This window comes from Myripristis murdjan, chromosome 5 (genome assembly GCF_902150065.1).
Source record: "Myripristis murdjan chromosome 5, fMyrMur1.1, whole genome shotgun sequence".
Taxonomy (NCBI): Eukaryota; Metazoa; Chordata; class Actinopteri; order Holocentriformes; family Holocentridae; genus Myripristis; species Myripristis murdjan.
The window spans coordinates 3386115-3413324 of record NC_043984.1 but is presented as its reverse complement, the minus strand read 5'-3'; the positions used below and the strand labels follow the sequence as shown (position 1 = coordinate 3413324).

The 27210-nt window shown below is 41.1% G+C and overlaps 1 protein-coding gene across 2 annotated transcripts in view; it reads right to left on the bottom strand.

The window, feature by feature from the left end:
* rap1gapb (RAP1 GTPase activating protein b) overlaps positions 1–26107 on the bottom strand; it is a 74260-nt gene extending 48153 nt beyond the window's left edge. For both annotated transcript variants that reach the window (XM_030051632.1, XM_030051633.1), the window contains exons 1-2: positions 25941–26107; positions 13195–13230 (exon numbers count right to left, since the gene is read on the bottom strand). In XM_030051632.1, coding sequence (XP_029907492.1) covers positions 13195–13230; positions 25941–25984 — 80 coding nt within the window. In that variant the 5' untranslated portion in view covers positions 25985–26107. The remainder of the gene's footprint in view (positions 1–13194; positions 13231–25940) is intronic.
* Between the last annotated feature and the right edge of the window lie 1103 nt (positions 26108–27210).

Below are 27210 nucleotides of genomic sequence, written 5' to 3'. Positions count from 1 at the left end.
CAGTGAAAGTGGCCACTGGCTCTGGTTCTTTATCGTTCCAAAAAAAAAGCAAACAATGCCCAACTAAGTGGTCGAAAGCAAAATGATGGTATTGTGTGTTCAAAAGACATACTTACACCAGAATTTAGCACCAGTGTTCAGTGAAACCAGTTTTTTTTTTTTTTTTTTTGAAAGCGCTCATGTACACTCCCACATATCAACCTGAACATACAACCTTTCCCCATTTCCATGTTTACACTCCTACGTCGGGGTCTACATTACATAAACAGACGAAGGTGTGCCCCAAGTGGTTTAGGTTAGCCGCCTACTTACCTGACTTTCAAAAAAAAGAACAAAAAATGTCCTTGATTGAGAAGGAGAACAACAGTTCTTTGCCCTTATTGAGCTTATTACTTTGAACCTGAATGCATGGGTGAGGAACACAGATGGACGAAGCAGCAGCAACAGCAGGTCAGCCATGAGCGTGACACCAGGAACCTGGTGATGTAACTGTGGGATAGGAAGAGAGCCTTTACTGCACAGAACAGGATTTGCTCATGCCACCGCTTGAGGACCTGGGTAAATAGTGTATATCCACACCATACAGACGCAAGCAGGTCCCCAAAATAAATAAATAAATAGCCCAGAAGCAGAAAAAGAATGCACAGTCAGAAAATCTACATACATATCTAACAACTGGAGTGTAAATATGTTTTTCTATTCGCAACTGACCCTGGAGAAACTTTGATAGAAGTGTCTCTCACACAAAAGCAGTACGGTACGCCCTGGCAGATACCAGCTGGCTTTTCCTTCTGTCTAAACATCAGGTTTTTAACGAATGGGCTTCTGGTGGGGGGGCCCGAAACACGTCCCAAGTCCCAACAACCAGCAAACAATGATGACATGTTTCAAAAATTTGGATTTGCCAAGCAGCACTGTCCATGACACGCACACATAAACTCTAACACACAAGAATTTTTTAGACTTTAGTTAATTAGTGTAACAACTCCTATAAGGTGTGTGCCTGCCTGGCATATTTTTAATCTGTTGACCCGACATGGGATGGCTGATTGGGGTGAAATTAAGATGTAGTGTGGCCCCCTCGCCCGGCCAAGACAGGACAAGGATCTATAACACTATGAACACCATATGTGACATGGTGGCCATCGTGATGACAAGCAATACTATGCAATCTGATCCTGGCAGAATGTGAACACACAACTGAAATCTGAGCACACAGCTGTCAACTCTTTCAAAATCAAAGGTTTTAGTTTCTTGGTTGGAATGGTGAGAATCAGTTCCCAGCCACTTCATTTTACTTATTTATTCATTTATTTTATTTTTATTATGCAGGAAAAAAAAACTAAAAGCAACAGCACAGATGTTCAAATGAATTTCAATCAAACTTAAAAAAAAAATGTTTTGCAGCCGGTTCCTGTTCTGCAGCACATAAAAGACACAGTCACATCACAACACCAAATAAACACTGAGAAATTCACTTTGGAGACGGCTGGCATGAGGCAGCGCTCGCTGTGTGCTTCACCTGAGCCTTCACACACCTGAGGGTGAGTCGATGCTGACAAACCTTCAAGTGCTCTTTTAAACATTAAAGGAATCATTTAGGATTCAGTCATTTGTAGTCGGTAGCCAGTACCATGTTTAATGTATTACATCTGGCTCAGTTCGCCCTCCAGTGGTTGAATTCAGCTGCTGGTGTTTAGTTGGAGATGCAGCTGCAGCCTCAAGGACAAGACCACCAGCATGTGAACAGAGTGACACTCCACCTGGTTCTTCTCCTCAACAGCCTGTCTTATATCTCATAGTAGGCTGCAAAAAGCTCAAACTGGTGCAGAATGACTCTTGAAACGATATGAGCTCAAGCCCATCATGGTTAGCTAGCAGCACCGGGACTGGAATGCTCTTCGTAGAAATCTCTAACATGGTGGGACCACAAGATCTCAAACGTCTTGAGTCTGAATTACTTCTGTTGAAGAGATATTCACTTGTTACTGGGCAAATGCAGAGGTGCAAACACACCAAATACAAAAATGCAACACCGTAAAACCACCATCCACTATCATCCAAAGAAAACAAACTGTAGGTGTAATCATGCTCCGGAAAAAAGTGTGTCCCTAGAAACTCAATGCAGTGGACAGTCCAAAGTAATCAATGCCTCAGTAAGAGAGACAGAGCTTAAAGAAAGGGAGTAAGAAGGGAGGTGTGGGGTGACTGTGATCTGTGAATAAGGGAATAAAAGCGTCTAAGTGGCTCTGATCAGGCTTGGGACTGTGAGATTTGGCTGCCGCCCTCTTTCCCCTTACGCTGAAAATGTGGAGCGGCAGGAAAGGAGGCACTTCTTCACCATAAGGCTAACAACAGTGCTGTCAGCGCTCCCAGAACCCCACTGGCTCTCATAATTACCTTGTGTTTGGGTGGCCCTCTCTATTGACTTTGGCAACACTGGGCCTGGACACAAACTGAGTGTAAAAACCACAGGACAGACAGAGACACAGGTAGCATGTGGAAGACAGGCTATAGTGCAGCCTACCTCCAGAACACCAAGGCTAACACACCAAGGCCCAGTGGTAATCACAATATCCAGTCCGACTGCTCAGGACGATTATCCTCTCTCACACGTTTTAAATGATTTATGTGGATCCATGGCATGAAATTCTAATTCACATTCAATTTTAAAAAAGGGTCTACTGAAGGACAATGGAAAAAAAAATATACCATACATATTACTGCAAAAAGTAGCTATTAAGTCTTTTTTAAAGTGGCAGTTACAATGTGTGAACTGTTAAAAGCAATTTTAATTGCAAATTTTTGGGGGGCATAGAGCCTCAGCCTGTATCTTTTTCCCTCTTGAAGTTAGGACACACAGAGATGCACATTCACACATCCACTCTTTCTCTCTCCCTCTCTCTCTCTCTGTCTCACTCACACACACACACATACACATACACACACACACTAGGGATTGTGAGTACTCACACTTTTAGAAATGGAGGGCACAGACACAATATGGGTGGTGGACTGTGTGCCAAAAAAAAGCGGCTATTAAGTAATGTAACAAAACAAACCATGGCTGTACACTGACATCAACCTTTCATAAATAACTTCTCACCATGTGAGTTGTGCACTTTCCTTTACTTTATTTATACAATTTGCTCCAGGGAAAGGCAAGGCAATCTGTATATTTATAATGCTCTGTAGCAGGGTTGGGGGCAATCCATGTCCAATTCAGTCAATTCAAAATGAACAGCAACACCAATCAAGACAAAGCGCCATCACTGGTTACTTGCATGTGACACTGATTCTTGATTATGTCTCAGTTGGTCAGGAAGGAAAACTTTTCTCTCACAAAGAAAGGTTTTGCAAAACTAGAAACAATACAGCTGTTGAACAGACCAGATATGGCTGCTCTGAATCACAAACCAAGCATGATGCTGTTTGAGGCTGTTTCATTTGCATAGGTGCACCACAGTGGAGTGTGTGCACAACTTTGTGCCACAAACAAAAAAGCGAGGGCACTTGCTTTCTCTTGACGCTGTTTAGCTGTCACTCGTCAGAGCTCTCCGTTCAACAGAAGAATCATCATGACATATTGTCCCCGTGATTTCCGTGTTTCCTGAACAAAAGAATGTACTCATCTCCAGTGATGACCTGCATCTCATTTAGAAATGATGCAGCGTGCCACGCCAGCATTCATTGCATTCCCTGCGTCATCGTTCCATTCATGAACTTGAGCCTTCACGCGTGAGTGAGGCATAAATAACACCGGAGTTGAATGAGTGACGCGGGAAATCCCACCATTTCCTCCATCACGATTCTCCTTTGCTCTTCGTCAACCTCCTCCTCAGTGAAGCACGGTCACTAAATGAAGTGTCGGGACTCAGGAGCCCCCACCACCCCCCCACCCCCGTCCCCTGAGCCCAGACTGTAATGGAGCTTGATTAGACAGAGTCGACCTCCCAACAGTTAAAGGCAACGACTGCAAGGAACATTACCCCCCTCAATAAGTCTCTGAGCTTATCAATTAATTAGCTGAATTCATGTATACTAAGAGGAGAGGCTAATGAAGTATATCCAGGGTAAATGCGCACACACAGGCCTGAGCGTGTGTGTGTGTGTGTTTCTGCAGCTGGTCAGCTATCACAAATCAGGTCAAGATTACGACGCTTTCTGCTATTAACATGGTTAAGGACCACGAATGGAGTGTATAGTGGCTTGCATGCATTAATTTACAGAAAAAAATAAACTCATCCCTTTGCTTACCTACTGAAGCAAGATAATCCAAGAGATAGTCCGTGGATTAGGAAAGGCTTCTCTTCAGTTTTCTTTCGCAAACGCCCCCCGCAGATCTTTTCATCATTAATGAACTAAGCCGAAACTGAAGTCTGCTCTTGTTTCGGAAAAGGGAGGTAGCTACTGAAAAGGCTCGTCGCTGACTGGACACTGTGATCAACGGGGATTGTCGCTGATAGCATTCGATTAGATCTTTCTTCTACACAGCCATGCTTCTTTTAAACGTGTCTTCAGAGCACGGCTACCAATATATCTTTGTTATTGTTATATATTGTCAATAATAAGATAATCAGGTAACGCTTTATATTAAGGTCCTTGTAATAAGCATTTGTTAATAGGTAATAAGGCCCTAATAAGTGCATATAAGATGCTTATTAACATTAGTATGTCTTTATAAGACTATATAATGTATTAATAGTCACGGCAGTCAAGGCACTATTCTCGCTTTAGATCTTGTAGCTGCAAAAAGCATAACTGTTAACAGGTGCATAGTTAACTGATAATAAGGGCATAATAAAGCACATTTTATTTTGATAAAGCAAGCAATAAAACCTCTTAAAAGCATAATAATGCACAATAAAAGATTTATCAGCCTTAATAAGGCCTTATTCTCGCTTTAGATCCGGTACCTGCAAAAAGCGGAGTTAACTATAAACAAATGCATAGTTAACTTATAATAGATGAGCAATTAAGTATATATTAATGTTAATAAATCAAACAAAAAAGATTAATAAAGGCAGGACAAAGACATAATGGTTGGGGTAGTTGCATCAAAATATGTGTTTGTAATGTTATTATGAACAATTATAAGATGCTCATGAGGAATTTATTAATGTTCTTGAGCATCAACAAACAGTTAACAATTTTCTTAGAAGTTATTATAAATCTGTTATAGTCTGCTATTAACTATATTATAATGAGACTAATAATACATTATATAGTCTTATAAAGGCATACTAATGTTAATAAGCATCTTATACGCACTTATTAGGGCCTTATTACCTATTAACAAATGCTTATTACAAGGACCTTAATATAAAGCATTACCAAGCCCTACTATGTAAGATTTTATATTTATGTGAAACAGCGCTCCTACAGTTCCTGAGTGCAATTCCCTCTTCCACCAGTTGTAAACTCCAGAACATGTGCATTTGTTTACAAGCTGGAGGAATAGGAACCGATGAAGAAGATGCCAGAAGCCAAATAGCATGTTGACAGACAAGACAGACTATAACAAGATTTTATACGAATAGGATAATGCATATTTTTATTTATTGTTACGCTGGAGATGAACACTAACAAAACAAAACAACAAATGGAAAATCTGCATTTTGCTGAAATACTGCTTGTGTTTTCAGGGCATATTGTTTGCTAAGTCTCTGAATGTGGAGTGATGCTATGTGTGTAATGGAATAAAATGTTGTTGGCTACATTGCACATAACTGGACGGTGTCATTTATTAGAAGATAGCAGAGATAGGCTTACAAGGTTGCAATATTTCAAGGGTTACTTGGCATGAGATTGACAAAGATTGACAAAACCTTTGCCATAAGATGAATTTATTTATTTGCATGCTAGCCTGAGACAGAACTGAGGTTAGATGTAGAAAAGTAGGAAAAGGTAGAAATGGGAGAGAGATAACTGCAAATGGCAAAAACTGTGTGTGCATGTGTGTATTTGTCCTGCAGTCTAGCATGCACAGTTTTTAAGGGAACAGGTGCACCTGAGTGGCAGGGGAACCCCATCTGCTAAACCAACCTTCATCAACACTGCATTGAGCTCAGGCTGTGCACTCTGATTGAACAGCCTCCATAAGCAGACCACATTTCAACTGCACCAGGTCATGATGTTTTCCTCCATAAAGCCACTGTGGACTAGACACACCTGTCTGGGTCTCTTCCCCGTCTGCTCCCCATGCAGCCAAAATAACACACTGCCAGTCCATAACATAAAACACCCACAGTCCCAGTGCTTTTTAATCACCGTAATACTCAGCTAGTCTGGCGCTGTGGGCACTCTGCGATCCGTAAGCACTCCCATTAACAGAGACACAACCTGGGTTGAGTGAGTGCTCCTGTCCCCAATCTAAATGATACCAATACAGTCTGTCCTCCCCTCCCCCTTAGGTTCTAGATAGATGCTCTCTGTACTCACTGTCAGCCCCAGGAGATAAATAACATTGGCTGCATGAATTTTTTACTGCAACATCAGAGCATATGTGTGTGTGTCTGTGAGCCAGGCATTTAAAAGTACAATATATGTATGGATACTGGATATAAGTGTGGGTGTACTATATGTGCTAATGTGTGGACAAACACACACACACACACACACACACATATACATATACACATACATATATATGTATGTATCTATCTGTTTTATCTCAATGAGACATATGCATATGAAAGTGGATGTTAGGTCTAGACTGTAACTGTGCTCTTAGCTCATCTTAATTCTGTTTGCTAATTTATTTATCATGAATCTTCTAATTTGTTTTCTCCTGTATGTTTTTTTTTTGTTTTTTTTTTCATATATCAGGTTTCATATAAGGTTTCACTCATTGTGGTTATGTAAACTGGAAACTAATTACAATCATTCCTTGTTGCTGACCATAAACTTATGTTAGCTACAGTAACTGTTCAAAGCATTTGGACTTAGGATTTCAGCACAAAAACCTCCTTCCAGAGCAAAGACTGAGACCCAAGTAATTGACCGAAGCTATCTTTGTAATGTGGACATATTCTGAAATAAGCTGTTTTAAATTTTAAAACTGCGCAGAGAAAGTTGCATGTTGGCAGCTCCAAATAGCAGTGAGAGGTAATTAAAAAATCTGAAGAGACAAGAGATGCAAAACATTGAGTGTTCCAGCTTTTCCTCAACAAAGCACTCACTGCTGGAAAGAACTCGTATTTCATTCAAGTAAGTTTCGATTCATCACTGCAGATGGAGAAATGTCCATACTTGACACCAGAAACTCATTTATGTAAATAAGGTAAGATAGTGGGAATGGGATGCTCTTCTCTTTTGCCAGTGCACACGGATATAATAAAGAATTTAATATAAAAACTGTGTAGATGTAATACGCTTGCTTATTCTATATAATGTTGCCAAATTGCATGTGTCCTCTATATCTCAACCAGTTCATTTAAGTTAAAATACCACCGCAACTGATATTGGTATCAACTGTATCACCAATCACAGAAAGCTACAGTCTCTGGGCCATGCATACACTACAGTGCAGTGTACAAAACATTAGGCACACCTGCTCTTTCTAGACCGACTGGGTGACTCCGGGTCAAAGCCGGGATTGATTTCACCTCTTAAAGCCACTTCAATCAGCGTAGATGAAGGGGATGAGCTAGTACAAAGATGGAGTTTTAAGGCTTGAGAAAGCTGAGACATGGATTGTGTATGTAAGGAAAATAGGCATGAAAAAGATTGAAGAGATTTCGAGTGTGTCAAGAATTGCAGCTAGGTTTGTCAAGCTCAACAATGGATTGGTCCGCCACCCATATAAGGACGCAGCCAACAGAAGGCCAGGGGTCAAATACGGTTCATTGATGAAAGAGGTCAAAGGAAGTTGGTACCAATTGTGCAGAGAAACAGGCAATTTACAGTTGGTCAGCAGATAGCTCAGTACATCACTGGTCCTGAAAGACCCATAAAAGAAAGCACATCACACCTTGACATGAATGGCCCATGGCAGCTGACAACCGACAACCAGCAGTGTTCTACTTTTTTCAGCAAAAATCAAGAAAAAAGAGGTTTGCAGTGGGCAAAGGGATGAAAACATGTGGATGAAACTAAAATATACTAATAACCGTGAGTCCATGCTGTGTGTCTGTCCTCATTGCACTGGGCCCCTGGTAGAAGTCAAACAATGTTTGAATGTCACAGGATATCACTGCCAATCAGGTGGAGCCCTTTCTGCCAGCAGTGTACCCATCTGTGAATAGATTTTTATCAGCAGGATAACACCCCGTGCCACAAGGCTAGGACTGTCCGAGAACACTCCCACAAACATGACAATGAATTCAGTTTCAAGTGGTGTCCTGCCCAGTGACCAGATGACAATCCAGACATTCCAGCTGAACATCTGTGGGATGAGATGGAACCAGCAATCTGGAGTGGACATCCACTCGCAGCCAACTTAACACGACTGTGTGAAGCAGTGGAGGCATCGTGGGCCAGAGTCTCTGTGGAATGCTTTCAAGCCCACACAGATTGAGGCTGTTCTGGGTGCAAATGGGTTGCAATGCAATATCAGGAAGCTGTCCTGAAAGGTTTTTTCTGTATAAGCTATTTGGCAGACGACTTTATCCCAAGTGCCTCATAATATGGCAAGTATTTACATTTTTATCATCTGTTCCAGCCTGACCCTTGTGGTGTTACGGCCCCTGATCTGTCCATTGAGCTATAGTGGACTTTTCTTTGTCCGATCCGCTTTCCAGTTATGACCTTGGCTCCTGCATTAGGTTGGAGAGTGGCCATTAACAGCAGTCTGAAGAGGCACAGACATCCAATTAGAAGCCTCTTTGGCTTCTAATCTTCCTCATCGTTCAACACCGAAGAGCACTTCATTACCACCCGGCTCCTCATGCCGGCCAGGGGCCTGCCCAGGCGCCAGGCCCTGGCACAGCTTAGACGAGATGACTGTGAGGCAACAGACTGACTTCCAGCTGAGCACACACATCGTAATATTACACATTGTCTCAAAGAAAGGTCCTTGAGGGATACTCACAACCAAATAAGAAATAAATTGATTATAAAATGCATTTTATATGTAGAACAGAACAGCAAGGTTGACAACTTTGTGCACACAGCAAAAGTGGAACAAAGACAGACAGAGATTAACACAATTACCTCCCTCACCTGATTTAATATTCACCTCATACTGTACAATGAAAAATGGAGTAGACAATGGAGAATACCGACTCATGCTGAAAAGTCACAGCATCGATTCTGGCCTCCTTATTGCAACGCAGCAGGAAGCATTAGACTGACGAGGATAAGCACCACTATTATCGAGAGCAATCAAGTTAATGAGTGTTTAATTGGGAACAGTGTGCTGGAAGCTTTGCAGCACAGCAAACTGTGTGTTCTCACCTTTCAGAGTGAAGTGCAACTCCTTTGCCCTCATGATATAGGGCTACTTAAGTCTCACCCACAAGTAAGTGAGTGTGTAGCACGGTGAACAGATGGAGACTGTGGCACATGCGGCAATGGGCACTGGCTGCTTACACACAAACAGGCGCGTGAATGCACAAACAACCTGTCACACACACACACTCCCACACATGCGCACACACACCTGGCCGACGAAGGATGACGACATGGCAGGGGATACAGAAAAGTCCATTTTTAATGACAGAGACACTGTCGTTGAAGCCGCAGTTTGAAGCCAGTGTCGTAAATCTGGCCGACACGCTGGTATTCTTAACACACTGGCAGTGTGACAAGCTGTGTAATAGAGATGAAGCGACCCACACACTAACTTCCCTACGGATAAAGACTGAGACATTTCCTAATTAAGTCATGAAGCTTCTCCGGAGTGGTCCATGAAAACAGCAAGAGAAAAGCTGAGGCTTCCACATTTTTTAATCTTTTGTCATTGTAAGTAATGAAGGAACTCTCCGCAAAAATAATATAAGATTCATACTGTATAATATAGTCTAAGCTTGTGTTTTCCTGGGACTCAACCTACTGGAGTTGAGGAGGAACTAAGAAGAATTCACTCCCAGCTCTTAATCCAAATGAATTATTAAATAATAAGTATCTTGATAATACTAAGGCATTTTAATCTAAGTGCAGGTGGAGGCTTATGGAATACACAATTGGCATAATGACTCGGTGAGCATAATCAGAAAGCTGTGCTGTGAATAGCTAGCTAGAGCACAGCCCAGCCCTGAGGCCATTAGCATGCATTGCAGGCCTGTTGGCAGCCCAGCGCTGAAAAGAACCTGAATCCCCTCTTAATTAAATTCAGCAGGAGTGCGGGGCGTATATTCCCCTCTGATGATCCTGCAGAATCATCCTTTGCACCTTCAATTTCCCCCTTCCATCCTACCTCCCATTGTCCTTCCCAGACATATTACGACCCAGCTTTGCACGCCTTCAGTCTAGTTGAAGTAATGATGTGCTGGGTAAAACTGTTGTGTGTAAGCTAACCAACAGCCTTGCAAACAATGGGACAAAATCCCTGTAAATAAAATAACACCTTCCAATCCTTTATTGTAAATTGGACAAAGAGTGGCAAAATGCACCCACGTATGCACGTACTAAATGCACACAAATCTTCGTCTGGCAGAAAGTTAGAAATGTAATCACTATGTAAGTCTACCTCCCTCTGTTCCCTTTCCTCGATCATTTTGCATCTCTATTCATCCATCAGCCCTGTCCTTATTTCAGTCATGAATGGACTACACCCAGTGCTGGCTCGGCCAGTTTGCCACTCCAGGAAAAATAGAAAAGTGCTGCCAATTATCCATGATAATTGTAGCAAATAACCTGGGTTGATAATGACAGCAACATTTGATGCCATTTTTTAAATTGGCTGGCTTACCAAAATGGAATTAATTGACGTGCGCCTCTTTCACAGGCTTATATTATCCATAATAAAAGAGAGAAGAGCACAAAAGTTGTTCCTGTGTGTATGTGTGTCCACTGTCCAGCCTACTCTGCACACATTGTAAGCATTGCGGCTGACTGTTTTGTCATTTAGCCTATGCATTAGGCTGATGTCCTGAGAGCTCCAGACAAAAGCTGTTTTCAGTCCTGATGAAAGGTGTGATTATATTCTTCATCGCCAATGTAGATTTTCATTTGGGACAATGACATTGGCCTGAATAACCAATAAACACACACTTGCTTATTACTAGCAAATGTGCATGCCAATCAGGGCTGGCTGATATGGACAACATCAAATACTGCGATCTCTGACCAAACACCTCAATATGATATGCTGACAATATTGTGAGGATGAGTATTGGTGCTTTCATAAGATGCTTAGACACAACAGATTCTTGATAAACAGTTATATAAAAAAAACAATTATTAGTAATGTGGATATAATGACCAAGAAGGTAAGGGTAAATAACAGAACAGCTACAACAGTCTAATATATTCAGAAAACTGCATCCATTTATCTGAATGCAGCCTTTAAAACTAGGAAAAGACAACTCTTGCCATATGGCGATGTTACAATGTCCAAAATCCCAGCAATATCAAGTCTCATGTCACAATATCAATATAATATCAATGTATTGCTTAGCCTGATGCATTTTTTAAATTTTTATTTTCCACTGTTATGGCCTAAATGATACATCAAATTTCTACCTTCATTCCTACAGAAAATGCTCTGTGAAAGCAAAGCAGGAAAGTGTGTGTGTGTGTGTGTGTGGAGAGGGAATTTAGCTTGATTTGATCTGATTGACAGACCATGACAGGCAGTGAAAATTGCAGATTCCTGGCTTCTCCTGCTAGGTCTACTGATAGACGATGAGCCAACTGTGGTGGTCAGACTGCTCAGCCCGGGCTGTTCAGGGCGGGGTTCAGAGGATCAGTGGCAGGTCACTGTCAGCTTCCACCACCTTAGATCCTTCCCTTGAGGTCATCTGACTCCTAACTTCCTCAGACAGCTGCGTGACTATTCCACTGTGAGGGTGAAAACCCATCTATAACCTCCAGCTGTCATCGCCATTCAACCCTATAAACTATGCATCATCATCATCATCATCATCATCAACTATCCACTAAATCAAGCTCCCATCCCATTCCAATTAGTAGCATAGATAACTGAATCATGCTATGAAACTTTGCATCTACGCATGACTCCAAAATGCACGCCAATAGTGGAATACAGCAGAACAATCCCAAAATGAAATAGCAGCAATGGGAGTATAAAGGCTCATCGTTCACAGCATCAGAAACATTATGGGCTCATATGACAAATGTGCATGAATATGTAAAATGGTTCAAAACGCTGCTGCCAATCTTTCGGAGGCCCCTGGTCATCCAGATCTGGAGGGTGTGTGTGGCCTGCATGCCCAGTTGGTAATCCACATATGCCTCTGCTCCCTGTTCCCCACCATCTGCTCCTGTTTCTGTATTTACAGTGCACAGTCACGCATTCTCCTCTCCATGCTGGGAGACTACCTGCCAAGCAGGAAACATTACAACCTTCTCTATCTTTACTTTGATTATTTGTGCAGATGTTGGGGTCCAAATCCAAAGGAGTAATGAGGCTTTCTTGTTGAGAGAACAGTTTTATGCACGTTGAAAATATGCCAACAGAATCCAGGAAAAAGCAAAGTTGGTTTTACTGCTCTCAAAATACTGTGACAATGTTTGGTTCAACACCTGAACCAAACACAGTCTTTACCACCTCCATCTTTATTAGCTCTGTTTACACACTGTTTATTATGTTGTTTCCACTTAACATAGACTAATAAAAAAGTAAGACCTCTCAGTGTTTTCCTCCAGCATGTGGCTGATAAACCAAGTGTTACAGTGACAGACAAATCAAAGTATTTCTATGCTCTTTGTACTGAGTCTAGTGGTGGCAATTTTCCTCTTTGCAGCACATACAGGGAGCAGCCATGCTAGAAGGGAACAGGTGGAACAGGAGGGCAGCTTGAGCAGCATTACTGGGTGAAAACTTAACCGTCGATGGCTATAGAATGTAGAATAACGTTAGGGTGCAATGCCTGCATCATGTTTCCTTCTCCATTGTGATGGATGAAGTCAGACATCTAATCAAAACCGGGCTGGTGGAGCAATCTTGTAACTTTTGTTTCAAAACTTCAACAATTGGAAATATAACATTTGGGAAGGGATGTTATGAACATCCAAGCATGAGACAAGGTTTTCTGATACATAATGTTTTTCAGAAAGTAAAGGACTCACCATAAGTTTCTGGTCCTGGAGAAGGTCTTGTCGACTCTAAAGAGAAACAAATTAACAGTGGATTAATCTGGGTCCCCTCCTCCGCCACACAAAACTCAAACCTGAGTCTTACAGCACAAGGCAAAATACTGTTCATCAAGATGCATTCAGCACCTGCAACAAATGCATATTTTACAAATACCTATAATATAAGAAGATTTTGCTCCATTGTTTATTTTTGACATCAAAACATTAGATTCAAGACATGGCTCAGGAGCCGGTGGCCCAAGTTCAAATCAGAGCCAGAGAGGTGTTCATGTTTATGTAGCTAGCGCTGACTAATATTAGCGAACTTTAGCTAATGTTTTGTGAGCTTAACCCTGACCTTTCCCTAACCATTATGACAAACTATTACCTCACCTTAACACTAACCCTTTCTTAACCACTAGCAAGTATTTTTAGTGGCTAATGAGCTAGCTTTCAACATTAGCTTGTTAGCTTGTTAGCTCGCTAGCTCACAAGCTGGCGTTTGCTACATTAGCTCACTAGTTAGCTGGCTCAGGAAGTGCACTCTAAAAACACTTGGGTTATTTCTTTAACCCAGTTCCTGTATTACTTGTGTTGGGTTACATTTCTGGGTTATTTTTCCAGAGCCATAACCATTTCTTGGGTTATAAGGATTTAATTTTGACCCAATTTGTGGGTTTTTCCAGTTGGGTAATATTTCTGGGTTATTTTTTCGGAGAGTAACCCATTGTTGAGTCAGAGACTTGGGTTTGATTGATTGATTGCTTATTGATTGATTGATTGAATACTTTCTGAACAGTTTGTGTAACAAAGAGCACTTCATTACTAGTGACTGATAGCTTTGCTTGGAAATATTGCACAACATGGTTGGTAGAAAATGCACTTTAAACAGACAACTTAACTCTGCACTTTAATAATGGCACTTGGCACTTTAGTGGCAATATTTACTCTTTATTATTGGTTTGCACAGAATATTTGCACATTGCATATTTGCACATTTTATACAGACTATTTATTGTCTACGTATTGAATAATTTACAACTTGATAATTTATCAGTGTAAAACCGTGAGTGATGTGTGTCTTCGGGCTTGGGTTGTAGTCAGGGCTTGGCTCCACCTGCCGGCATAAAATTGAATTATCTGCTGACACTGCACTTGCGTGTGATTGCCTATTCAGAATCAAATAGTTTTATGTGTGTTAGTGTCTGTAACACTGTGTGGAAATGTGCAGTAATATCATATAAATGTGGAAGTGCTTAATTAGTAAGAATACTATGTGAAAGTTTTAGCCCACTCAACTTTTGGGTTGAGTGGGCTAAATGAATATGACCTATAAATTGGGTTATATTGACTACAATCCTGGGTCATGTTAAAAAAAAAAATTGGGTTATTTATTTAACCCAGATTATGGGTCAAAATGCATAACCCAGTTTCTTGAGTCAAAATAACACAGCAAGTAGTTGGACCCTTTTTGACCCAGGGGTTGGGTTAAAGTTGGGTTACTTTTTAACCCAGCAGTTTTTAGTGTGTGGCCCTTTGGTTTATATTAGCGACACTCCTGTGGGTCTTACAGACTACTAATTTAGGACACACTCCTGTTGGTCTTATTAAGGACACTCCTGTGTGTCATATTAGAGGACTGGAGCAAACAAACTATGTGGTTGTGCAGCTTGGAGGACCTGTTGATTGAACAGAAGAGCCCCATGACCACAGATTAATTGGCTGCAGCTCTTGCCTTCCCTCCACTTCAGCTATCTCTTCCTCTGCCTACCAGCCAGCTTCTTCTGAGTACATGGTCTTGTCAACGAGATGGGAGGCTGGCAGATGTTCAAGATGTTCATGTTCAGGCAGGCACAGCTCCAAGGTCCAGAAATGTCTCAGTGGAGCTGTGCCCAAATAGTACGGGCACAGGCACAAGGAAAGAGTGTATGGGTCAGAGCCAAACGTTACTCACTCTCTAAAGGAATAAAGACAGCATGTAACACTGACCAACATAAAAACAGGAAACATTATCAAAAGGAAAGTAGCACATTAGATAGAATGAGGAACTGGACATAATAATTGTGCTACTTAGAGGGGAAGAAATGAGAGATGACAGAGAAAGCCAAACAGGACGTGTACTTATGAGTGAAATTTACTGCCAGGAAGAAAGAAAAATGAGAAAACCAGAGAGTTGAGAACCAGAGCTGAAAATAAAAAGTGCTTTTATTCTATTGGCTGTTTTCCATGGTTGTTGCAGTCTATTCACAGAAGAAGAGGAGTATTTGACGCTGGGCGCTGTCCTTGCATTACCCTGCATACCAATCGAGAAGGCCAAATTTCCCTACCTGGATCAATCTCTGGAGCCGCCTCAGAGTAAACGCTGGCTGTGGCCAATCAATCAACCGCTAATCACCGCTTATCCCTTCCTCCCCAGGGCTAAGCCAATCAAATAATTGCCACTGTCATTCAATGCCGACACACTCACCAGCACGACTCCATCCATCAGTCAACAACAAAATGAAAATACCATAATGGTAACCAAAGCTATTCTTCCCGAGGGCCTTGGGCTTGAGAGTGGGTGAGGAAAGAAAGGGTTTCTTGATTGAATGTCATTTAAGGTATATTCACTGACTGTTCAGGGAGACTGCACCTCCCTTGCCTGTAGGGTGACTACTGGATCATCCGAGTCATGTGTCAACCTCAAAGTAATGCCCCCAATTGTTCTGATCTCCCTCTTTCCAAGAAGTCACAGTTATCCCCATGTGTGATGCCAAACTGTGCGTCAGGAGGTCTATACCATGCATTATGCATGTAGCTGATTGCTACAATGCCAATAATACTACACTGAATTTGCATGCAGCTTAATGCCAGTATCAGTCAGGTGACACTGACAGGATGACACAGTGTATTGATGATTCATTTGCTTCCCTCCTCTCATGCAGAACCTTTCACAATGATGAATGAGACGGACGCCACTGTCAGAGACTATTTGGATTTACCCAGGAAGCATCTCTAGGCACATACACTTTGTACACATTTCATGTGATTTACTGTCATTTCCATAAAATATTCATAGAAAGGCATCATATTCGGTTTTGTAATGATGTATTCATGCTTTCTGGATGGTATGGGCTGGACTACCACTGAGCATACAGTGTAATCTGTGTTAGAGTCCAGGATGTGTGCTACACTGCTGTAAAAAGTGAGCAGCATGCCTACGCCACTGGGTGGCAGGATAGAGCTGGGTGGTCAGAGCAGAGCTGGATGTATCCTTTGTCCCTGTCGCTGCACTGATATCCATCTGTACATGTGCCAGCTTTACCCTGATCTCTCCTCTGTGTTTCTGTCTCTCTCAGGATCTGTCTCTCTCCCTCTCCTCTGCTGCTGACCATTTGTCTCTATTGTCAAAATAATGGATGAAACCTATGAAACAGCATGAGATGATGTAAGCGAACGAAACAGCACACAAACATCAACACAGTAAGTAAGAATATAAATTGCCAAGTAAGTAAATAAGTAACCATAAGCATCAGGAGGGATAAGTAGGTAGGTGAAGTAATGAGTATCTAGTGGAGCTGGACAGAGTCTATGTACTTGTTTGTCAAATCTCACAAAGATTTGCAGGAAACATGGTGTAAGGGCTGAGCCTGGATCAAGGAAGAGCTGATTAGTTTTTCACACTGCCTGGGAGGCATGATTGACTTTTGTTGAATATCCAACATGTGGAACTGGAATATCTTAGCAGCTGCACAGTGTTGGTAGATGTATGCACTCTAAAAAAGTCCCTTTTTTTCTAGTATTTTTTTAATTATAGCTGCACGTACTCGCTTACTTATACTTAATTAAATGCGCTTTACAATTTACCTATACCTACCTGCTCAATGCTAAACTTACTACCTTATTTACTTACTTACTTCCTTTGACTTTGTTAAACTTACTTAGAGCTAATTTTTTAATCACAGGCTGGCCTCGTTCATGGCTGTTTGCTTTCCTGGTCAGACGCGATTCTCATTCTGCAGTAAACACTGACATGCTGTTTGTTGCTGTCACACATCAGGGGGGCAGACATGAGGGCTGCGCTCCTCCGTGTGTTTGCTGTCCAGTGTTGAGAATGTAAATATTAGGTTGTCAGGAAAATTATCACCAAGCATATCGCTGACTGCTGACACAGGGACACTCTTTGTTTTGATGTTAACAGCCAAGAGTGGAAAACAGAGTGGCACATCAGCTACACCTCCGTCTCCACAGCGGAGCCACATGACACTCTGTCTCTCTCTCAAGAAGGAGCAGCCAAAGCATGATAAAAGGTGGAACAATGTGCTATATGCCTACGCAGCAAAAAAACGAAAGAAGCAGGCAAGTGTTTCAATTCTACCAGGAAAATTTAAGGCCATTATAAATCATACTATCTACAAAATTACATTTCTGCTTATCTTTTCCCAAGGTAAACAGTTGTATTTTAGACCTCTGATATCATTCTTCCTACTTTTTATCCAGCCATTGGTTTCCATTTATTCCGCTATGATATGAAAATAAACTTTCAGAGGCTTCAGACTTTCCTCACACCAGTATTCCATCACTGGAATAAATGATTTCTCCACCAGAAAATAGTTCCCGGGGAACTGTTTGCTTTACACAGCCAATTATTAGTTCCATGGTTTATGAGCTGCAATGAAGCAGGACATTAGAAGGCGGGTGTCTCAACCAAAACTTTCTGTTTAAAAATGTAGGGATTTTGATTTTATCTTGTCAAATCATCTGCATGATTTGCAAAATGGCTTGTTGCAATGTAAAATGTGGGGTAATTGTAGCAAATGGACCGAATATGCAAAATCGCCGGTATGGTCCTTTAAGGAAATGTTGTCAAACAGGCTGCAGAATGTGTTATGTGCTAAAATGGGTGAAATTATCTCCCAATGCAGTGAGATCATTTCACTTGAAATGGCTTGAAATAAGCTCCGGGAGTTTGAGCACAAGAAAACTTCACTTGCTCATATTTTATTTATTTATTTATTTATTTTTTGGAGTGTATTCTAATTACAAAATTGCTTTGAGAGAGTATGAAATGGATTTCACTGACAGCTGAGAGTGGGGAAACAGACCTACAATTAAACCGCAGCATGCCATCCCCCACCAGGAAAAACTGCGGATGAACTCCTCCACTCACGCTGAATGCTCTCTAAAAGGTGTGAAATGCGAGGAATCGATATCAGACACATTTGCACAGCTAGCCGTGTTCGTCGAGCTCTCTGTGAGCTGGAGAGCTGGGAGCAGCGTTTCCATCCAGATTATGACGAAGACGAATGTCAAGAGCATCTCGTTAATTACCCTCATTAATTACTCCTCCTTTGCAAAACTTGATAAATATGAGCTTTTATGAACTGTTCAATTCAACATCTGAGGCTTCAATCTGAGCACAAAAATATCAGTGATGAATCTGCAATATACTCATTTTTTTCCTTTTTTTTTTTTTTTTTTTTTTTAGCTAGTCTTGTCCCTGCAAACGTTTTATATAGTACCTGTTTTTGAAATATATTTTACTCAAAGATGGTAGCAAGTCAGACCAGCTAATTTGATTTCTTAGCTGTCAGCATAATCATGGAATAATAATAACTGAATTGAACACAGCTTCATTACTTGCCACTGAACACACACACGCACACACACACACACACACACACACACACACAGGACATTGTAGTGTTTCCTGGCTAGCAGTAAAGATACAAAATGAGGGTTGATTAAAGTTTCGATGGTTGATCTGATGGTTGATTCGACGTGATTCTCATCGTCGCACAGACTCGCAGATAAATCACGTGCTTACTTCACAAATTGCCAGGTGACTCTGAAAGGTTTTACACAGCACATCTTTCATTTGGAGCCCTGCAACCGGACTGCAGAGGACAGCTCGGCTTCCCGATAACTGCAGTTTTCACTAAATCATTTTAATGTTGCAACACACGGGTGAGAAGGAAATCAATCATCAATACAGTTTTATTTGTACAGAGTCAAATCATAACAGCAGTTATCTAAAGATGCTTTACAGAGGCCCAACAGATTTTGGCTCATCCCATGAACCACAGTCTCCCCCAGGGGAAAAAGACCTTGACCAGAACCCGGCTCTGCGTGGGCGGCCATCTGCCTCGACGAGAAGGGTGAAGAGAGAATTAGAGTGAATATTAACAGCTATAGAATATCCCGGATCAGACGGATCAGATGGATCAGATGTACTAGGGCCACTTTGGGGAGGAAAAAAAAATGAAGCTGGAGGAGGGGGGCTTACATTCTGAGAGAAAAACTCAAGATTTCAAGTCATAAATGCATGAGAAAAAACTCACAAATTTATGAGAAAAAAGATCAGAAATTCTAAGATTGATGATGAAGTAACTTTAGGAGAAAAAAATCAGAAAAACAGCTTTTTCTAATACTTATCTCTCTTATACTCTTATACTTATAAAGGAAGTACATGTGTTGACTTTGCGAGGCTGGATCAGCCACACAATTCTATCAAACTCTAAATCAATCAAATTCTACTTTGCAATACTTTTCAATGGGGTTTAGTAACAAGGAAATCCTGCTGATTTGAGCCAAGAATCACAAGAATGTTTTCTTCTGAATGGGCCCAAGTCACAGCGATGTCTCTTCAAAGTCCACATGCTGAGGAGAAGATTGAGATTCAGGGCTCAAACCACCAGCATTTCCTTCTTACTAAATTTAAGAGGAGAAGAAAAACTAGTTTTCACATTTTTTCTTATAAATTTGTGAGTTTTTTCCTCATAAATTTTCACGTTTAATCTCAGAATTTCTGTGTTTTTTCTTGCAAACTTGTGACTTTATAATCTCTGATTTTTTTTTCTCAGAAATGTGCGTGTGTTTTTTTCCCCGTAAAGTTACCAGTTAAATCTCAGAGAATATCCACTTCTTTTCCCTCGTAAATTTGGTACTTTAATCTAAAAAAAAGGTTTTTTCCCTCCCTGCAGTGGACCTAGTTTGCCGTTATAAGAAAGACAGGGAGGCAAAAACTAGATAAAATTGCGAGGTTGGATCAGCAGGAGATAAAATTGCTTGCTAAAAATGTGCGGCGGCATCCAAATCCCACTATGCAACAGCTATTTTTAATGCACACGGATAAACTGTGAAAAAGCCTGAAGACACCGGTGCACCGAATGCATGATCACACCACCTTCCTCATCATCACCGCGTTCAGGTGTGATGTCTGCAAGGTAGAAGGGAAGAGTACAATGGATTGTGAGCACAATCCTGTAAACTTGCACTTGGCTGGCTATTTGCCAGTTGCCTCTGGCCTCAAGGCGCTCTTTAGTTTCCAGCAGAGAAACAGCCAGCCATAATTCTAACCCTGTCAAAACACCTGCATCGTCTGCCAGCCTCCTCTATGCCTTCAGTTTACCATCACAAAGGCCACACCTCGCTCACGTCAGGCCCAGCCTTTCAGCTTGTGTTTATGTAGGGGCCCGTTATGATGGGCCAATGACCTTGCCTGCTCCTTCCATTGTTTTGCTGACACAGACGTTGGGTTTTAAACGCCAGCGAGAAGATTAAGGCAAGTTGAATATTTCTACCAAACAATGTCTAAAATAACGGTGCATCTTATTCCCTCCTACTTATTTTCTACCCTCTATTGTCTTGAAATCGTTTTGCCTGCTTCACATAATTTCCCGGTCTGAATTCATTGCCACAAAAACATGTCATATCAACACGGAAATTGGCACTGGAGAGAGTAAAAGTGATGCTATAATGGGATGCAATTTCCAGGCTTGTTTTGTTTATGCTTTTTGATCGCAGTTTGCAAGCACTTGGTAGGAACTGCCATTGTTATTATCTGCTAATGGCAATTTCCACTAAACTGTATGCGGAAATTATGGCACGACAAAATAATTTCTCCAAGGACAGATCCGGAGCAAATAAAGACCACTGATTTCATGGCCAAAGTCTGGGCTTTATCCATTTCAATTTAAAAGTCCTTTGCCTTCTCTCTTATTCATTAGGCGCTAATTTCCCTTGGGAGACCACTTTTCAACAGCAGAGCTTTCTAACAACAGAAACAGCTTTCCAACGAGTTCGCTGAATAGATATCCCTGTAAGAAAACATGAGAAGTGCAAACAAACCAAATCCATTAGACGCAAAGAGAAAAGAGAAGCTAATTTCTTTTCTTCACTTCGATCTGGTTAATTGGAGGTTCCTAGCTACAGCTGAAAGAAAATGCAGCCTTTGTCAAATGTGCCCCAAAGCTTTGGAACACACAGAAATCAGGGAAGCCAGTTTGACAAATATTTTTAAAAGAGAGCTAAAATATATATCGCTTCACTTTAGCCTTTAACTAGCTATGACTTTCCCAATGCAGTTTGCTAGTTTGCACTCTGCTTTGCACTCATGCACAGCTGCACTTCTTTTAAAATGTTGCATTTTACTTGATTTTATGCGGTCTGTGTACTCCTGTGTAATCCATCTTAATCATGGCTTTAAAACCCTGTTTTTACTTGATATTGATTTTGTATTCTATGTTTTCTATTTTTTCACTTTATTTTTTCAAATGTGACAATACTAAGAGATTTGGGGATACAGCACTTAAGACCTCTGAAAGATGTCTGAAGGTAATGACGTCACTTAGGGAAATAATGAAAAATACTAACTGAATATCGGGACTAGAAAATTTCTGGGTAAGAGACTACCCCTCAACCTGACTATGAAAATCACCAGTGGTCTACTCTCAGCAAGTCTGAAGAATTTCCATCTCTCACATCTTTTCTACGTTCATTCTATGTCCATTTTCATGTGAAGCACTTGATGCATGTCATTTCTTTACTGGAAAGCACTTTGAGCTGTATTTCTTGTATGTAAACTGCTATACAAATCAATTTTATATCTTTGTTATTATTTTTATTATTATCTTTCTTATTATCAGTATTATTCATGAGAGAAGAATGTGGAAAAGAGATGTTAGGCAAGTAGGCTTGTGACTGGAAGGTACAGGGTAAGTCAAAGAGGAAGGCACCCCCTGAAAAAGCAACCGACAGTAACAGTCTGAGGGTGAAACAGGACATTTTCTCTGGCCAGGGTTAGGGTGTCATTGAAGATCCAGGTCATCTCAGGGTCAGTGCATGTTTAGTTTGCTTCAAAAGTCAGAAAAGAATCACTGGGCGTCTGGTGGGCGGGGCCAGTGAGGGAATGATGATGTAAGCACACTATGGCTTCCAGTTAACACGAGCTAGATCTTCTCATCTGTTTATCATATTGACCTTAACTGCTTGATTTCCATGTACACACACTTGTTGCATCACTCCAGTGGCCAGTGAAGGTCCTCAGCTCCCCGGCACAGGCGCTCTGAACCGCTGAAATTGTGTTTCTAATGGCGAGTTCAGACCAAACACAAAGCCAATTTACACCTCAAATAATGCAAATTTCACATATTGGCATCAATCACGTCATTCATGTTGCCTGATGTGAATTCACCTATCAGCAGTCTTTGCACTGTGCAAAAAATTAGCCTCGCTTTTGGTTTGAGCACACAGTAACTGTACAACTTGGCCATCTTAACAGAACCAATGCCACCATTTACAGTTGGCAGATAGTGCTATACCAGATATTCTGAGATGTATTTCCAAACAAAAGATCAGGAAAATGAGGTCAAAAATGCTTCTCACTTCATCTGAACATTGAATATCATGCACGATAGGTTGCGCAGATGGGCTCATCACTCATGATACTACCTCTTGACTTTTGCATGCCTTCACCGCAGCAAACAACTGCATTCACTTTCAGTCAACCAGTTATAACACATGACAGCTAAACCCATTTTGGCATATTGGTTAAGGTAAGGGACAGACATAAGCTGGTTGGAAAAGCAAACTCGCCTGCCAGTACATACCAACTACACACAGCATCACAGCAGCCTATTTATGAATGGATTTAGCTGTTGTGTGTTTCTCCTCAAGTGTTTCACCGGCGAACGGGACACTTGAGAATGGAATTTCGGCTTGTTAATGCAGACGGATCCACCCCTTTCCCAACTACCAAAGGTTAGATGTCCATTATTTATGTCACTTACTCCCAAAAAGCAGGAGCAGGAAACTGCAGCAGTGAAAGCCCGGTAGTCTAGCTAACAGAAAGTGCAGCAAATGAAAAGTAAACGAAATCTATTTTAAAATTCAAAAATTCTATTTTAATAAACAAATGAATAAATACATCATTTTCTTTATGTTCTGCAAGTTCAAATAGAATTCAGGCTCAAGCCTCTGGGCGGGGCACTGCCCATCTGTGCCCCACCCAAACTCCGCACATTACTGTGACCTATATGCAAAAATAAATCCACCTTTTCTGACTATTCACTGTTACTTACAACATTACTGAGTTGACCTATATCCACAACACATTTTAGTCTCTCTTTGCCTAGCCCGGTTGTTTTATATTTAGACATCATTTCCACCAGCCAGTACTCCAGTGGACCCCCATGAAGGTGCCCTCTGGTTGCTAAGAGAGTCATGATTTGGAATATAAATGTTGAAACATAACTTATAACTTATTGATTTACCAACAAAACAAATATGACAAGTAACATTATCTAGAGACTCAAGGAGCTGAGGCTTGGAACAGATCAGTAAAACATTATTAACCATAAACCATAACCATAACCGTATTAAACATAAAACCCTCGTGTCACAGGTGACTAGAACATCACCTGCTTACAGAATGGTGTGTGGAACTGTGTATGGAAAGTACATTTAATGTCGTAATAAAGGCTTGAAAAGAGAAATAAAATGCACTCTTTCTCCAGAGTGCAGATGGAGGTCAGGATGTGGGCGCACATTTGTGTGCATGTGTTTTTCCCAAAATCATACTTTCTTTTTTTTTTTTTTTTCTGTGTGCTATCCCCAAAATGTCACAGTACATCTTTGTAATCCAAGCGATTTTGGCTATTCCAAAATGTAGTTTTACGAGCCCTACACAACAGCTCCTACTGTAATATTCTGCTGGCTGATGGTATCCGCCTGTGTGCTCAGCCTAGTCTTCAACCCAATTCCAACCAAGCAATGTCAAATTGAGCCTCAAGAGTGTTTTTTTAGGCAAACTTGGCAGTGCCAGGGAGCAGCAGAAACACAACAGTTCAACTCATTTCATCGCCTAATGAATTCTGATGTGGTTTAGTGTTTGGCTGAGCAGTTGCATGCTCACAAGCCAAAATGTTCTCACTACTTTTTTTGTTGAACATCCCAAAGATTCACATCCTGCCTGCCACAAAAATATCAGAAATGTACATTCAAAGCCATAATTATTCAGACATACACTATCATTTAGAGCTGTTAGTGCAGATTCTTGCTGCAAACACCCTTCCATCAGTCTTGCTGAGATATCTGCACTGCAAAAACGCAAAATCTTACCAAGATTATTTGTCTTATTTCAAGTCAAAAATGTCTTATTTCTAGTCAAAATATCTCATTACACTTAAAATAAGACATGATCACCTCAGAAGTAAATTGTTTTTAGACAATTTTCACTTGTTTCAAGTGAAAATTCACTTGAAACAAGTGAAAATTTGCTTGGTTCATTGGCAAAATTTGCCAGTGGAAAAAGAGAAAATTCACTTGAAATAAGTGAAAATTAGCTAGAAACAAGAAACAAATTTCGACAATGAAACAAGCAAATTTTCACTTGTTTCAAGCAAATTTTCACTTGAAACAAGAGACAGTTGTCTAAAAACAAGTTACTTCTGAGGTGATCATGTCTTATTTTAAGTGTAATGAGATATTTTGACTAGTAATAAGACATTTTTGACTTGAAATAAGACAAATAATCTTGGTAAGATTTGGAGTTTTTGCAGTGTGAATGACTCAAAGCATGCTAGCAAAGTCAATATACAGCAGTATATTTTAGGTGGTACACAACAAGACGACATCAATGACATGATTTTTGCTAAATATTGTTTCTCTATGTAAAGCACTTTGAATTGCCTTGTCGCTGAAATGTGCTATACAAATAAACTTGCCTTGCCTTGCCTTGCCTAAGTGCTCCCTTCTTTGTTCCTCAGTGCACTTTGTTTAAACAAATGTAAAAAAGAAACCTTTACTTGAATCCTCCACCTCACAAAAAGATGGCTGGATTTCCCCCATGAAACTGTGTTACTGAAAATGAGACACCACTTTTGGTGCTGAAAAAAATAACTGGTCCAAAGCAGTGTATCCCCATAATGACAACTTTGGGATATTCGCTGAATAGTGCGCACTGCCTCACCAGCAGCTTCCGAGAAGTCTCACAAAAGCATGCGAGAGCAAGTCACCGTGACCGAGACCCTCAATAATTGCCCCGTCGAGCCAATTGCATGAACTGAAGCAATCTTTTAAATCACTCCCTTAGCTTCCTATAGCTTCACACATCCATCTATCAACTTTTGTTATTTTAGCATATGGGTAACTGTTTTGGCGATTCAGTGGCTGAGGAGAGGAGAGTGCTGTCGGTGACCTTGTCAGAGTTGTCTCGATCTGCAGTTGTTGAGCAGGTGCAATGCAATTTCCAGAGTAATCTCACACATCTCCTGCCGCTGCCTCTCTGTGACTTGCACAGGCTAACAATGAGCTCAAACAGGTAGCACTGCTCCATGGTTTCATCATGGGACACTATCCAGCAAACTCTAGCACAAATATGCTCTCCAGGATGCATTTTTTTTTTTTTTTTTTGCAAGCAAATGCACAACATCCACTTTAATCTGCATAGCAGTGTCCTGCTTGTCCTCTATTCTCCTTACCCTCCGTAAGCTCCAAAGGTGAAGCTCCTTTTCCTCTGAGGCATCCTGCTGAAGGGCTGATGAGGCTTCCCAGGGGCACGCAGGATATCAGTGCACTTTACGGCACTCAGCTACACCGTGACAATCATACCCCTGTCTTTCTCAACCTCTCTCCGTTTCTCTATGCATCTCCCTTCCCACACTACTACCTCTTTCTCTTTCCCCCTCCCTCCTTGTCTCAGCCCTCGTCTTCAAAACCTCCAGGCTGGGTAAGAGTGTGTGTTTTGCCAGAGTACATTTTATGTGTGTACACATCCTGGCCCTCTCCTTTCCTCCCTCGGTCCCTCCCTCCCCTGTTTCTCTTCACTAAGTAGCTCCTATCTCTCTCAGATTAAGGGAAAGGTGAATCCGGATGTCTTTTCCTGCTATGAAACGGGAGGCTTTCTCTGGCTCAATTGGACCGATTCTAATCGGAGACATGATAGTGATGCACCCCAGTGCAAATGTTGTCGGGCCCTTTCCATCATATGCAAATGTGGTCTATCAATAACAAAGCAGGCAATGAGTAATAGCCACATTGGTTGACAATAACAACAAAATGCACTGTATACAACCACTGGTAGGAGGAGGAGAAGAAAGGATAGATAGATAGATAGATAGATAGATAGATAGATAGATAGATAGATAGATCTACAGAATGTAGAGCATATAGATGTTTGATTAGTGTGGGTGATGGTCCACCACACATTTCTGAAGTGATATTTAAAAATGTACAGCATACGTGTCAGAACTGTTATACAACATGGAAATACACTATTTGAATTGTGGTGGTATCTAAACACAAAAAAGACAAAGAAAATCAATATTTTATAGGATCTCCTGCTTTATTTTTGCGAAAATGTCCTTTTCCTAGTTGAAACCACTGAACAATGACAGCCTTTTTTCCCCCAACTAGCACTGTCACCTCATTTGTTATCTGTCTGTCAGCTCTATGCCTGTAAATGAATATTTATTTATTGTGCCATGAGTTCAGTGTCCTGATTGAAGCCACTGACTGAAAAGGCCAATTAAATCTGGATTCTGATGGAGACAGTCAGTTTGCTTTCAAATCGCAAGGTTCACAATCACAGATCCAAACTTCCATTGACATTGCATTGTACTGAAAGGAGGACGTGCCAAATTAGCATCCACGTTATGTAAGCTGCTCATGTGACCTGACCCAGCTGGGCTTTCTCTTTCTGGAACCAATTTGAACTTTTTTGCAAAGGATAATAATCTCCAAAGAGCGGAG